Raw genomic sequence first — 15,009 nt, forward strand, 5'->3', positions numbered from 1 at the left:
TCGAATATCCATTGGAACTAATAACTATCCAAAACATATCAAGATTTGTTATCGTAATCACTTCTAGCAGGTTCGTCATAGCTCCACCGCCCACGTGATATGATGCGCAGCGGGGACCCCAGAACAACACTCACAATACTAGACCTGCATTGCTAATATCGTCGTTGTTTTTCTTTCCTTATCCCAATTCCAATTCTTTTATCTGCTGTTTGGATGCCTGACTTCAAGATCTCGGCGTCCCTTGAGGGCCACAGCGATGATGTATGATCTCCAGACCTCTAATAGTTCACTACCTCAAACCTTCATGATTCACTAAGGGCAGCTCATTAACATCTCTTTTTTTTGCTCCAGGTCCGCGCTGTGGTCTTTCCTTCTCCCAATCTGATATTCTCTGCTTCTCGTGATGCGACCGTTCGACGTTGGAAGCTCCTTTCCTCCCCACCACCCACTTACGACGATACAATCACGGCACATGGACAGGCTTTCATCAATAGCTTAGCTTGCCTCCCGCCTACACTTGAGTACCCCGAGGGCCTCGTGCTATCGGGTGGTCAGGATACCATCATTGAGGCCCGACACCCCAACAAGGTTGCGAGTGACAATGCTGATGCCATGCTGCTCGGACATGCTCATAACGTCTGTTCCTTGGATGTATCTCCTGATGGTGGCTGGATTATCAGTGGTAGCTGGGATTCATCAGCCTGCCTCTGGAAGATCGGTAAATGGGAGCCCGAGGTGATTTTTAAGGGTCACGAGGGCAGTGTTTGGGCGGTCCTGGCTTATGATAAGGACACTATCATCACTGGTACGCCAACTATATATTCGATTAAAGTTTGTTGTGGAATAATAGTGCTAATTTCATATCAGGATGCGCCGACCAAATGATTCGCATATTCAATACCACAGGCACCCTTCTTGGAAGCTTCAAGAACTCCGATGACGTCGTTCGTGCCCTATGTAAGGTCCCAACATCGAATCCCACAGGCGCCCAGTTCGCAACCGCTAGCAACGATGGAATAATTCGATTGTATACCTTGAAGGGGGATCTGGTCGCCTCTCTTAAGGGTCATCAGAGCTTCGTTTACTCTCTCGCCGCGCTTCCATCTGGTGAGCTTGTGAGTGCCGGCGAGGACCGAACCGTCCGAGTCTGGAATGGTACAGAATGTGTGCAGACTATCACCCACCCTGCCATCTCTGTATGGAGCGTTGCAGCTTGCCAGGAGAATGGAGATATCGTTACAGGTGCCAGTGATCGTGTTACTCGTGTTTTCAGCAGAAGCCCAGACCGTCACGCCACCCCAGAAGTGATTCAGCTGTTCGATCAAGCTGTCAAAGACTCGGCCATTCCGGCTCAGCAAGTTGGATCAGTTAATAAGGAACAACTGCCTGGCCCAGAGTTCCTTAAGCAGAAGTTGGGGACGAAGGAGGGTCAAGTCCAGATGATTCACGAGAGTGATGGAAGTGTGACCGCACACACATGGTCCTCCCAATCACAGGAGTGGATTGCCGTGGGTACAGTTGTTGAATCTGCAGGAAGCAGTGGACGCAAAACTGAATATCTTGGACAAGATTATGATTACGTCTTTGATGTCGATATCGAAGACGGAAAGCCCCCGCTCAAGCTTCCTTACAACGCTTCCCAGAATCCATACGAGGCAGCCACTAAATTCATTGGAGACAACGAACTATCCATGAATTATCTGGACCAAGTTGCAGCTTTTATAACACAAAACACTCAGGGTGCCACCCTTGGCCAGCCTCAAGAACCAGCATCTCAGGGCGCAGATCCATGGGGCTCGGATCGACGTTATCGTCCTGGTGACGCTACTGCTGACCAAAACGCTCAACCACCAATTCCAGAATCTCGCCCAGAGGTCCTTCCCCAGAAGACCTATCTCTCTATCCGATCTGCAAACCTCAAGCTTGTCTCTAAAAAGCTCTTGGAATTGAATAAGAAGCTCATCGACGAGGGCTTAAAAAATAAAGCGTTGAGTCCTTCTGAAGTGGAAGATGTAATGGCCTTGTGCGACCAGTTGGAATCGACCCCAAAACTTGCAGAATCCTCGCGGCCCATCGTTGAATCAGGAGTGCCATTGATTGTTAAAATCGCAACTACATGGCCTGATATCAATAGGCTTCCAGGCCTGGATCTCCTTCGCCTCCTGGCTGCAGCCTCACCGCTTAGTGCGACCTTGAATTACGATGGTGAAAATCTTGTGACAGCTATTCTGGAAAGTGAGGTTTTCGAGTTACCTTTCAACGTTAATAACGCAATGCTTGCCATTCGGACTTTCGCCAACCTCTTTGAAACGGACCCCGGCCGAGATCTGGCCATGGCCCACTTTGACCAAATCCTGGCGGGAGTAAAGTCAGCCCTGGAAAATGCTGGAGATTCGCCGAACCGTAATCTCGTCATTGCCGTGACAACTCTGTATATCAACTTTGCCGTCCACCTTTCTTCGGATAGCTCATCTCCTGACTCTGCCGAGCGTGGCTTGGTTCTTCTTGAAAACCTTACTAAGATTCTCGCCGGAGAAAAAGACTCTGAAGCAGTCTATCGGGCGCTTGTTGCTTTGGGAACATTGGTCAAGACTCTCGGACACGAGGTGAAGAGTGCGGCGAAGGATATCTACGAGGTCGGCAGTATTCTCACACGAGTCTCCGGGTCTGCCCCAGGAAAAGAGCCCCGTATCAAGGGCGTCATCGGCGAGCTTCGGAAAACTCTTTAATAGTGATGTATGAATGTTTCACCCGGATATCTAGTTTAGATTCTGAGGTTCTTAATCCCGTGATGACAATGCAATGCCTCAACTCTCCATGACACCAATATCCCATTCTGTTCGGCACTTTACTAGATAGAATTACCTAGTTGGGAAAAATCAAACCTTTCCCTCCGCATCAACCTCAACCTCCATAACCTGGTCAATCCCCGGATACTTAGGTGAATCAATCCCATATTTCTCCGTAATCGACGTTGTCAAGAATCGCCCTCCAATAAAATGCCGTCCACGGTAGAACTTGACGCACGGCTTTGGTGCCGTCAAGCTAATTAATGCCTTGGGCATAAAATTAGCCCCAGGACCCTCCTTTGGCGGGCCACTCTGAATATCCCATGAGCTAGGGGCATCAACGCTCAATACAGGTACAGATGACGATTCAATATGCGAAATAATTGGGCCAAATGGATCACGTAGGGGCCCACCAAAGGAGAAGCCGAATATAGAATCAACGAGGAAGTCAGTGGTCTTGAGAGCGGCTGGAAAGTCAGTTATGAATGGGACTGAGAGATTTTGTAGTTGGGTTTTAAGGCGCTGGAGTCGTGTCAGCTTTGGTTGTTGGTGTTGGTTTGAATCACATACTTGATAGAGCTCATTTTTTCCTTCCTTTGGATAGTAGACGGATGGTTTATATCCATAGTGTGATAGATGTCGTGCTGCCACAAGGCCGTCTCCTCCTGGAATTTGAGTTGTTAGATCAGATATGTTGGCTAGATTAAGACTTATGTTTTGTTGATATACCATTGTTACCAGGTCCGCATACAACAAGGACATTCTTGCCTGCAGTGATAGGATGGACTCTCCACACTATCAGGCTGTTTCAATAAAGTATTCTTTCTTAGTGGATTCTTAAGTGTCAGTTGCTGACCTGCTTGGGAGACCGAAAGCCCGGCGAGTTCCATTAGCTGATCAAGCGACCAGCCGCCCATATCCATCAAATCCCTATCGAGGGAAGCGGCATCATTTGCTGATATTGCCTGTTGGCGAGTGTTCATTAATCATATTCCAGTTCAATAATCATAGCTTTGACCAACCCTAAGCGACATTATTGTTGTTGCGTAACAACGAACAGCGGGGCGTATGGTTAAGGAGTGAAGCATACGAGTATGAAAATACAGTGAGAGTTCAACTGCCCCAGGATTTGAAGAAACTCAAAGTGTTATTTCCAGAACATAGAAAGAATCGAAACCTTGGATTGATTTAAGAGTTGGTAGAAGTTGAAGCTGAATTGTATAGTTACATCATCCACCCACGCTAATCCACACAAGGCAATCCGGGTAATCTATTCTTCCGTAACTTCCTGCAACTTTTGCGGAGTTGGATTTCAGCCTCGCAAATAGACGTCTACGTTGTCTATTTCAATTCCAGATCCTCCACACATCCAACAACATGGTTCTCCGAATTCGGCTGGCACGCTTCGGCAACGCACACAACCCCTTATACAACATTGTCGTTGCGCAGGCACGGTGCGTGACTATTTATATCCCCGTTCAACCCACCCTCAAAACCTTCCTTCCTTCATACCCTCATTTCCCTTCCGGCAATTGAGGGATGAAAGTCAAGGACTATTATAAAATGAATCTGAAAACTGACTTTGATTGTGTAGCTCTGCTCGCGGTTCTAAGCCTCTCGAGGTCATTGGTACATACAACCCTGTGCCGAAGCTTCCTACAAATCTGTACGATGACAACCCCAATGCGCGCCCATATAAAGATATTGCGCTTGATCGATCACGCGCAAAGTACTGGCTGGGTGTCGGTGCGCAGCCTAGTGATCCGGTCTGGAAGCTTATGACAATGGTAAGTTTGGCCTTTTCTCTCTCTTAGGAGTGTTTCATCCTAGCCATTGTTTCTCTCAGGAGGATCAAACCAAAATGAAACGTCAACATGAGCTTACTTGTTACTCCTTTTGTACAGGCTGGCCTGGTGGAACCGAAGCCCACTACTCACTCCAAGGTGTAATTGATATTAGCTTTTCGCTTTTAGCTTTGATTGAGGCCGCGTCGGCATTCACTAGAGCCTCGTTGTCCTTCAACTGGACAATATTCGGATCGCTTTCAAGCTTGACTAGCATGTTGATCCCAAGTGTATACTCCAGGACTGACTAAGCCGTTCAACTTTTCTATTCTTTTGTTTTGATTTCCCGGCATTTGAGGCGTTCATTGGGGCTTTGGGAAAGTCTAGATGATGTTCGGAATTCCGAACTTGTATATTAAGTCAATATCAAGTACCTGTACTATACAAGATCAAGCAGTAATAGCGGTATGTGCTATGAGTTCATACCCCTTGGCAAAAAAGCATCATATATACATAAGCTTCCATAATACAAAATGGGTTAGAGCAGCTGACGCGACTATGATCGTTGCTCACGAACCTCACCAGGCACCAATAGAACTAGACTATATTAGGCCGGGAGTCCTTTGTGTATTTTTGCACGCTTCTCTCCACGGCCCAACCACATTCATTACTCGGCAGTTGATAAGCCCAGACCATTTCCTCGGTCTGGCCAATCCTAGGAACTAACGTGGACCCCGAATTGGTCAGCTGGAAGGGATCGCCAGGTTTTTGAAGTTTGTGAATCCATGGATTTAAATCTCGTGTATTTCCATGAATACGAGTTACAGAGTCAAGTTTCAATGTTCGAGGATTCAAGCTTGGACCTAACCTAAGGCAGTGGGTGCCTGAAGCACTGACTTCCCCCAGAAAATAAATATAAATACAAATACAATACAGTACCGACTTCCGTTACGGAGTACAGATATCCATAGTGGAGATATTTAAAAAGGCTTGGACATGTGAAGATTTGACCTAATCTGGGAGATATATATACTTAGTAATCTCAAGATCTGTATCAGTCACATCGATTTCATTCTGGCCTGGGGCGTCCTGCACCTCCGTTAAGAGTTTACTTGACTAGTTTACTTCGTAGAGTCGAGAAACTTTGTTTTTTTTTGTAGGTGTATTGTCTTTGGATCTGACTATGCACTATATATGCACCTCGTATTGTAGATTGTATACTGCCTAATTAATTAACCTATATTAATTATTATGCTTGAATATAGTATTCACTATCCCGAATATTTGATCGGAGATTGAACGGGAAGCTGCAGACATCATATAGAACACATGGGCTGTGATAAGTAAAGGGAATTAAAGAAAATAAAATTAAAATTAAATTAAAAGAGACGGAAAACGGGGAAAGTAGCGAGTATATTGTTGAGAAAGAAAAGCTACCAAAGCATGTCGGGGCACGCACTTCTACCCACGTCTGCAAGCGGCACGACCAGGGTATTGCAAGAAGTTCTGAAGTTGGTAATTACATTACAGAATGGTGTAATATAATTAGAGTGACATGTGTTTCATATGTGGAATACCCCACCAATCCAAGTACTAAGTTGTAAATTACAGTACAGCGCGTTGTAACAAGATCCAAACTCTGGTGGTCTCTGGCACCCTCGACCATGGTCCCTACGACCGTTCCGGACTCTTTTCTTTTCCCCCCTTCTCCCCCTTCCTCTTTGCCCCCCCCCCATCCTCTAAACCCACACTCTCTCTCCCCTCCACTTCCATCCTTTCTTCCAATCCATATCCATCTTCACTCCCCAAATTCAAGACCCTTGCGCGATTGTTTTTCTTTTCTCGCGACGCCCTTCAACTACTCTCTCCCACGCGCTGTCGCATATCGAGCCCTCAGTCGATTGAATCAGTCATCTCGAAACATTGCGCCATCCTTCTAGGTTGCGGCAGCAGATCCTCGCACACTGAACCTGCTGCTACGCTCTAATCATCTTTTTCCCCCCATTCGCTTCTTACATTCTGGTGTTGCGAAGTCAATTTCCCATCATCTGGTGAGGCATGAGCGGCAGCTCAAATCAGTCAAGTCGAACGAGCCCAGGCTCTATCGGAACAACCCAGCGCACTTCATCCGTTTCATCAGGTGCATCACCCAAGCAGCAATTACTTTCTTCCCAACCTCTATCGACTCAGCATGCGATGTCGACCGACGTGTATCACCCGACCGTCTCTCAAGCACCAACATCTCTAGGCCCAACATTTACTTATCCTTTTTCGCCTCTCGGCTCTTCGAGCTCTTTCGACGGCGGTATGCGACTCAACGATTCTGATCGTCACCCCCACGGTCTTCCGGCTTTGGGGCGCGCAAACAGCGGCGGCGCGATCTTGATGCGCAAGCTTCCGCGCAATACGAGTCGGGAAGCACTTCGCAGTATGCTACTCTTCGCTAAAGACTTTTTGGATGTCGACTTTGTTACTTCCGACCTACCAGAAGATGATGGGTTTCTGAGCGCGATCGCACGCTTCAACACTTTGCCTGCGGCCGAGGAAGCTCGTTCGCTACTCAACGGTAAGCCGAACTCGAAGAACGACGCGAACATGGTTGTGGAAATGTACCCGGGTGCCGTGGGCTCCAGTTTCTCTAACACGCGTCGCAACACCATCGATCACACCGCAACTCGTGGAATCCTCGGTGGATCGCGCCAATCTTCGCGTTTCAACGGTACCTTCCAGAGCCTGGAGCGAATTTCTGCCAGCAACCCATCTCATATGATGGGCGAGGGCCTCCCTTCAACATCTGAGCCTGGCTCACGCGGCCTACACAACCTATTCTCCCCACAATCTCCCATCGGAAATGGTGTTGGTGATTATAAACGCATCTCTGGCAAATCCATGATTGACGAGGATATTGATGAAGAGACCGGAGAGCTACTGAAGGATCCCGTGGGCTATGCAGAAAATGGCCACTCGGCCAACGCACGTCGCTCAACCAACCCTCAGATTCCGACCGGTCGCTTTGCAAACCTCTCAATGTCTTCTCCCCCACTTCCTCCTTACGGCTCCGGTGGCCCTGGACCGCGTATGAGTATCAGTGGTTCCTCGTCCGCTTACAGCAGTAATGTGAACCATGGCCATGGTTATCCTTATGGTAGCCAACATACTCCGCGCCATAGCTTGCCCGCCGCAAACCCTAATGATCTGAACCCCCCTTGCAACACACTCTACGTTGGCAATCTGCCACCCGACACTTCAGAGGAGGAGTTGAAGGCGCTCTTTTCGAAGCAGCGTGGGTACAAGCGACTTTGCTTCCGCAACAAACAGAACGGTCCCATGTGCTTTGTGGAGTTTGACGAGGTGGCCATGGCGAGCAAGGCGTTGAACGAACTGTACGGGTACAAACTGTCCAACAGTGTTAAGACAGGTATTCGTCTGAGCTTCTCAAAGAATCCTCTTGGTGTTCGATCTGGTCAGCCAGGCAGCATGAACCCAGCCAACCCGCTTAGTGGACCTGGTACTCCTTCTGGTGGAAACAATATGTCTGGGTCAAACCACCTTATGTTTTCGGCAGTAAATGGCCCCTCCCCCGGTCTCTCTGCTCCCCCGGGTCTTGTCATGCCTATGCCCATGCGAAATGGCGGTGGCAACGCCAACGGAAATGGCAGCATCTTGCATTCACAGGGTGGCCATCACGGCATGGTTCCCAATGGCTCTTTCAGTCACAACTCTGGTTTGGGCATTCGATCCAACGGAAGTAACTCAATGATGATGTCTCCTCCCCCACCCGGAAACCAAGCTGGAAACACTCCTGCCGCGGGCTCCAACTCAGCTGCCCATGGATATTCTCCATTCTACCCTGACTACATGATGGGTCGCTAGCTGATGTGATCATGTCCGTGTTTAATAAACGAACGAATCTGGCGCATTGGGGGTTTCGTTTTCTTTTTCGTGAGCTAGACCAGCATTCGGCGGCTGCATACCTCTCGGGAGTATTGTTTTTGGTACTCTTTCTCTTCCCCCTTTTTATCACTTCCCGATTTAATATCTGTTTTTACGTCTTCTTTTACTGCATCGGGATTCGGGCGCTCTTATTTCACATTCTCTATTTCCCCCTTGGAAGGATTGCATTTCAGGTCATTGCCCAGCTTGTATTCTTATTCTGGTATGCGGCGCTCACAGCTTGTTCCTTTGATCATGTGCGTTCTTCATCACCTCTCTCATACCCTTGCGTTGCTTTGCTTTTCTTCCCCCCCCCCCCCCCTTTCTGGATCTGTTTATCTTACTTCGCCCGGGTAGTCTTAGGCCTTCAGCTCTACATTTATTGCTTCGTATTGCCTTCTCTGCCTTTTTCAAGATCTTCCCGGCGTTTCTGTTGTTTGGTCGTGATTCCCGTCTTCATCCATATCTCATTCGTGTGTCTTTTTTCTTTTCACCTTATTAATGCATCGTTATGTGTCGACCGGATTGGATTTTGCTCTTGTTAGCTACAACACGTTCTCGTCCGTCGAGATTATGAATGAAGAAGGCCTTTCCCCCCCCCCCCCCCCCCCCCCCCTTTACTTTGCACAACGCGCTGGCTACGACTTTGCCTCTGCAACATGATCATCTACGGAAACTCAGCGCTATGGATACGCATTCGATTGACTGGTCCTCCACAACGTACACTTCCATCAATGAGGAAAAAGGTGTCTGCCTCATTCATCTCAAGGCGTGTTCATTCTCGCGCCTGGTGCATTTTGCTTACATTTCCAATGGAAGGCGTTTGGTGCAAATGGTTTATGATCTGTTGGCTTCGCTCATGTTTTTATTTTTTATCTTATGTCCTCTTCTTCTTACCGGGATTACAGTGTGAAGATGATGTGTAGCCCCCAATCGATTTTCAAGTCTTTTGGGTGGTTCCCATCTCACCTACATGATTCCTTGCTTGCTTGGTGCTCCATCTTGACAAATCTGCTCCAACATGTTCTTGATACAATGGATTAATTGCAATTTTCAACTTGCAACTTGATGGCTCTTAAACTATATTTCCATTCCTACATGTATTAGATATCTTTGTAGGTCAGTTCCACGGGTACGGTATATGTAGGTAGCAAGGTCTTACTTTCTACTGACGTTACACAGGCTGATATGAGACGGGTACACCTTGGAAGTCTACCTCTGTTGACAAGCATCAGTATCTTGGAAATCCTTAAATGGTATTTCATCCCATAACATTTCAATACGTCTAGGTGAGATCAGCAGCGTCTATGCTTACAGCTCAGCTTGATGCAGACAGATTATTTATCCAAGGACATGCTGATAGGGTAATAGTCTTCAGGTGTTCGAAATTGCTGGCCCAGTTTCGTACGAGAAGCATCTACGGAAGAGGTTCCAAGGTTGGGTTTGTTATGATAGGAATAATCATGGTCACATTTCATCCGAGACAGCCAGCATAGATAAATAATATTGGATAAATGATATTCACAATTGGTCTAATGCATTACAAAAGTCATCTGCCGCATGGCGCATAACATCTTTGAAATCGCTTTTAATATCTTCAATTCTGGCGTCAAGCTTATCATGGAGCTTCGCGTCAATTTTATCGTCGATTTTGTCATCCGCGTCCATCTCGAAGATGTCCTGCTGCTCCTGGAGTTCTTGTTGGCCGTCTTGGAGCTCGGCGATTTGCTCTTCGACTTCAGCGACTTGCTCCTCGACTTTGTCGAGACGTTTCTCCACATTAGGGTTGCGATTGACGACCCTGATTTTACCTGGGAACTGGCTCTCCTGCAGTTGGGAGTGTAGATTAAACATCTCTTGCATCATTTGTTGCGTTTTCTGCATTTCAGCCATGGCGGCCTTAAGCTTGCCGTTCTCCTCTTCCAAGTTTTGCATTCTCCGCAAAATGTGGTCAAATGTCATACCAAAAGGCCTACGGGAAAATGTGGTGGTCGGTATGTCTGCACTATCTCGACGTCGTTTGCCTAGAGCCGCAACAAGTTGTCAGTGGAATGCTTGATAAGAGGGAAGAGCGTTGGTTGGAAACATACCCAACGTCTCACCTTCATGGTCAGGCGAGTCTGAATTAACTGCCTCATACCGAGGTGGACTTTCATGGGGAACACCGTCATCGGGTTCAGATTCCGTCACAGAGCCTTTGACACTACGCACCCTGGATTCTGGGTATGGCGGCGGGGTAGCTGTAGCAATGGTAGAGTCCCCTGATTCAGAGTCGTAGTTGTCTATTGCATTGGGACCGGCAGTGGCAGTGTTGGTGGTACGAACTTTACCACCCAAACCACCATACGCAACGCTTAGACACCAATCATCCTTTTTACGCTGTTTTGCCTCCTCAGAGGGTGTTATTGGTGAAGCAAGGGCTTGACGGAGGTACTTTATTCGTTTTTCAGACAACGACTTGTATCGCATGAAGACGTTGAATTCGCGCAACTCGGCCAACGAGGACATTAGCTCACTTTTGCGGCTTGACCCAGACTTGAATGAACACTCTTGGATAGGTTCGATCACCTTTCCCGGGTGTTTGAGGTGAAATCGGACGAGCTTTATATCATGACCAAGTTTTGATGGAATTTTTGGCTTAAGTTGTGCGATGGCCTTATCATCAACTTTGGAGGAGTCGAGTGACAGGATGTCTGGTCGACGGATATAGAGATAAAGTGATTTCTCCTCCTTTCTTCCGTTGCTATGGTCAAAGACAGGTAGGCCGAACCGCAAGAAAATCACAGGTTTATCGTAGCATATCATAACGTCCATTTCCAAAACCTGTTCGTTGCCATCTCCAGCCGACTGGAACAATACGAAGACACTTGAAACAGTCACATTGAATGGCCTTTGTGATGCAAGGACTCGAGTGGCATCCACTTTTGGGGGAGCCATGTTGGGGCTTTTTTGGTCTAGTGGCGTTGTACTGGTTTCTTGACATGGGAAATGGGCAGTGAGAGTACGTACCTCCTAGCTAATAGTCAGTCAGTTGGGCGGTCAATTAGGTGAGTTGATAGGCGTTTCGAGGTGGCTCCTCTTCTCATTCGCTCCTCTGAAATACCAATAATAAATCAATGTCGAATTAGGCTCAGCGCAGACAGCCGGTTGAGGCTCCTTGCCCAAGATCCCAGTACTCTCAACGCATATGTTTGCACACAGTGCTGAAAGAATCAAGATCCAAAGATGATCGAAGGCGTGAGTTCTATTCTGGTTGACTATTAGCGTTCCGAGTTGGCTCCTCCTCTTGTTCGCTGCTCCGTAAAACAAATAATAAACTGTCGAGGTAGGCTCAGCCCAGTAAGGCTAGTTGAGACCGCTTGCCCAAGATCCCAGTAATGTCAACAAAGGTATTTGCTTATTAGCATGCGCACAGTTATGCACGCGTACATCTGCTGACAGAAGTAGGATAGATGATCAAGGGTGTGAGTTCTATTCCGGTTTATTATTTGCATTCGGAACTGGCTCCTCCTTCGTCGCTCCTCTGGAAAACCAATGATAAACTGTCGAGGTAGGCTCAGCGCAGGACAGCCGGTTAAGGCGCCTTGCCCAAGATCCCCGTTCTGTTTCTCCAGGCACAATGCTGGCAGAAGTAGGTCTATAGATGATCAAGGGTGTGAGTCCTATTCCGGTTTATCATTGGCGTTCCGAGGTGCTCCTTCTCTCAATCGCTGCTCCGGAATTAATAGTAAACTGTCGAGGTAGGCTCAGCACAGGACAGCCGGTTAAGGCGCCTTGCCCAAGATCCCCGTTCTGTTTCCCCAGGCACAATGCTGGCAGAAGTAGGTCCAAAGATGATCAAGGGTGTGAGTCCTATTCCGGTTTATTATTTGTGTTCCGAAGTGGCACCTCCTCTCGTCGCTACTCCAGAAAACCATTAATAAACTGTCGAGGTAGGCTCAACCCAGGACAGCCAGTTAAGGCGCCTTGCCCAAGATCCCCGCTCTGTTTCTCCAGGCACAAGCTGGCAGAAGTAGGTCCAAAGATGATCAAGGGTGTGAGTTCTATTCCGGTTTATTATTGACGTTCCGAAGTAGTTCGGGGAGGAGGGTATTGCCCTAAAGCATCCTTGGTCGATGGCTTCAGGCCGATGGTGCAAAAGCTAGTCGGTTAAAGCCATCGAAAAGGTAGAGAGAAGGGTGGCGAAAGAAAGGTAAAAACCAGGTTGACAGCGAGATAAAGAGAAGGGCGAAGGAATTAGGAAGGAAATTAGAAGGAAAGTAGACTGACAGGTGGTAGAAAATGATGACAACAAGAGGGGAGGTAGTTAAGGTTGACATGATAGTGAAGGGGAACCGAGAATTGTTGGACTTTGTCACGTGATGCACCGACCGACCTTCCCGAGAAAAGTTTCTTCCCCCCAAGACACCTGTTATTCCTGTTCCTATTCCCACCCGCGCTATTCAACCCTCTTCAATTGCAGCACGGGCTGTCTGTAGCCGCTGCTATTGCTGCAATTTTACTCTCTTCTTATCTATTTCTCCTCTTAGCACTGGTTTTTAATTCCGGGTTACCGGAATTTGTAACTATGGCACCCCGGGTACAAAGCCGCTTGTCAAACACTCTCCTTCCCTACATCACATCTCCATCCACAATTCCCATCTCCATTCAATCACTATGTCCTTCCATACACTCCACTTCTCGGCAATTCTCCGCTACGGCTGCTCCTCAAACAAAGCTTCGCCGGCAAATGTTCGAATGGCTCAACACCGAAGGAGCTGCCCTAAAACATCACATTCCTGGCGAGACAAATTATTTGAGAGGACCTCGTGATAATGATACATCTGATATCGCACGGCCGTTCCCCAACAACCGAAATTTTATTAGCGAGCCTGTTCTGAGCGAAGATCTCCGAAATGAGATCTACGTGCGGGTTGCGAAGAAGAAAAACAGTATCCGTGCTGTTAGTGCCCAAATGGGTATCGATATGAGGCGCATTGCTGCTGTGGTTAGGTTGGTAGAGTTGGAAAACAGACAACGGGCACAGGTAAGATTTTCCTTCTCGCTTCTCTTTTCCTTTTCCATTTCCCCTTCCTTTCAAATGATGAGACAACAAAAAAATTCGATTAGTCTTGAAGACACAGGCCTCAGGCTTGGCTGGTTAGAAACTTTTATATCTCTGATACACTCGATACTATCCCCCTTTGCACTCACGTTTAGTCATTATGACACGACTGACAGTTCCTTTAAACAGGGTAAACCATTAGCATTGCCATATGCCCAGGCAATTCATGAAATGATTCCTGTGACTCAACTTGCCGACCAAGGTGAGCGCCAAACATTCCACGAGCCCATCAACGACCTACCCGCCCATCCTACCACTGGCGCTCAGATTTTCTACCCTGTCCCTGAGTCTCGACCATTCACTCGTGTAGATGCGGGTCGTGTGTTCTCCGGTGCTCCGACCTTGGAGAATGAAGTGGCCGCAAAGATTTCCCACCCCTCCGACCTCATCGATGATATTATTCAGAAGCCTAACTCGATTGAGTGGGTTGGTAAAGGTGATAACGCTCGTCAGGTCCTTCAACCTGCTGATGTGCGTATCCCCCACCCGCTCATGGTCAAGATGGAAATCGACCGCGTTAAGTATCCTAATGAGCGTCGCATTGTAATTGAGCGTCATGCTGAGCGTATTGCGAAGCAAGAGGCGACTGAACTTGAGCACCGTGAGCGCGCTAAGGCTCGTCGTGAGGATAAGATTAAGCATGTCGAGCCTGAAGGTGGTCGATTTGACTACCGCATTCAGAGTGTTGTGTATACCAAGGAGACCACCGGTGTCGATGGTCGGGCACCTTGGGCCCCCGGTCAGCGGTACGGTGTACCAGTGAATGACTGCAAACGCGGCGTGGTTAAGATCCCAACTCGCGTGGAAGCCTAAACGCATTCATAGGATTAAATACCACCTATTCAATTAAGGTGTGCTACGTCTCCCAGTGTCATCTTGTCCTTGACGAGATGGATTCACTTGTACTATACAACATTACGTGTTTCGATTAACCCATGTATCTATACCAAATCATTGATTTCTATATCCAGGTGATTGCTTCATACTTCATACCTATATATCCAGGTATCACCTAAATGGAGCGATTCGTATTTGACAAAACAAAACAGGTCGTAGTACTGCATTCATAGTTGCGTAGCAAAGCCCGAGCCCAAAATTCCACCGGAAATGCGCTCTCATAACCGAGGACTCCAATTTATATCCTTATCGTAGTATCGGTTCATCATTGAATCTCCCCGATAGACCGACATCTTCCCCTTCCATTTCGCATGCCAACCCACGCTTCGACGGCATCGGACTCAGATTGTGTTTCGGTAATGTGGTCAAAGAGACCTATGATGGAGGAAAAAATACCCTGAACCCAGCCTTTTGTAGTATGCAGGCCCAACGTAGTTGAATCAGGAGACATGGGAAACATGGTGAGAGATTTCATGGCTGCAGATGTAATATATGGTATAGT

At 47.6% G+C, this 15,009-nt stretch overlaps 6 protein-coding genes across 6 annotated transcripts; 4 read left to right on the forward strand and 2 right to left on the reverse strand.

Moving 5' to 3' along the window:
• Positions 1–213: 213 nt before the first annotated feature.
• N7495_000796 (WD repeat PLAP family protein) lies at positions 214–2,729 on the forward strand (the record flags this gene model as incomplete). Its single annotated transcript, XM_057203466.1, has 3 exons — positions 214–261; positions 352–805; positions 868–2,729. The coding sequence occupies 3 exons, from the start codon at positions 214–216 to the stop codon at positions 2,727–2,729; spliced, it is 2,364 nt and encodes a 787-aa protein (XP_057067539.1).
• Positions 2,730–2,879: 150 nt separating this feature from the next.
• N7495_000797 (NADHX epimerase) lies at positions 2,880–3,772 on the reverse strand (the record flags this gene model as incomplete). The annotated part of the gene is made up of 3 exons (XM_057203467.1): positions 2,880–3,454; positions 3,519–3,584; positions 3,646–3,772. The coding sequence occupies 3 exons, from the start codon at positions 3,770–3,772 to the stop codon at positions 2,880–2,882; spliced, it is 768 nt and encodes a 255-aa protein (XP_057067540.1).
• A 394-nt stretch (positions 3,773–4,166) lies between these two features.
• N7495_000798 (mitochondrial 37S ribosomal protein bS16m) lies at positions 4,167–4,738 on the forward strand (the record flags this gene model as incomplete). Its single annotated transcript, XM_057203468.1, has 3 exons — positions 4,167–4,243; positions 4,384–4,576; positions 4,694–4,738. The coding sequence occupies 3 exons, from the start codon at positions 4,167–4,169 to the stop codon at positions 4,736–4,738; spliced, it is 315 nt and encodes a 104-aa protein (XP_057067541.1).
• Positions 4,739–6,631: 1,893 nt separating this feature from the next.
• Positions 6,632–8,446, forward strand: N7495_000799 (uncharacterized protein; the record flags this gene model as incomplete). The annotated part of the gene is made up of 1 exon (XM_057203469.1): positions 6,632–8,446. The coding sequence occupies one exon, from the start codon at positions 6,632–6,634 to the stop codon at positions 8,444–8,446; it is 1,815 nt and encodes a 604-aa protein (XP_057067542.1).
• Positions 8,447–10,027: 1,581 nt separating this feature from the next.
• N7495_000800 (uncharacterized protein) lies at positions 10,028–11,443 on the reverse strand (the record flags this gene model as incomplete). Its single annotated transcript, XM_057203470.1, has 2 exons — positions 10,028–10,530; positions 10,597–11,443. 2 exons carry the CDS (start codon positions 11,441–11,443, stop codon positions 10,028–10,030), a joined length of 1,350 nt encoding a protein of 449 aa, XP_057067543.1.
• A 1,630-nt stretch (positions 11,444–13,073) lies between these two features.
• Positions 13,074–14,423, forward strand: N7495_000801 (mitochondrial 37S ribosomal protein mS45; the record flags this gene model as incomplete). The annotated part of the gene is made up of 2 exons (XM_057203471.1): positions 13,074–13,532; positions 13,740–14,423. 2 exons carry the CDS (start codon positions 13,074–13,076, stop codon positions 14,421–14,423), a joined length of 1,143 nt encoding a protein of 380 aa, XP_057067544.1.
• Positions 14,424–15,009: the final 586 nt, after the last annotated feature.

The sequence above is a fragment of the Penicillium taxi genome (genome assembly GCF_028828555.1).
Source record: "Penicillium taxi strain IBT 34144 chromosome Unknown utg000001l_segment0_segment0, whole genome shotgun sequence".
NCBI lineage: Eukaryota > Fungi > Ascomycota > Eurotiomycetes > Eurotiales > Aspergillaceae > Penicillium > Penicillium taxi.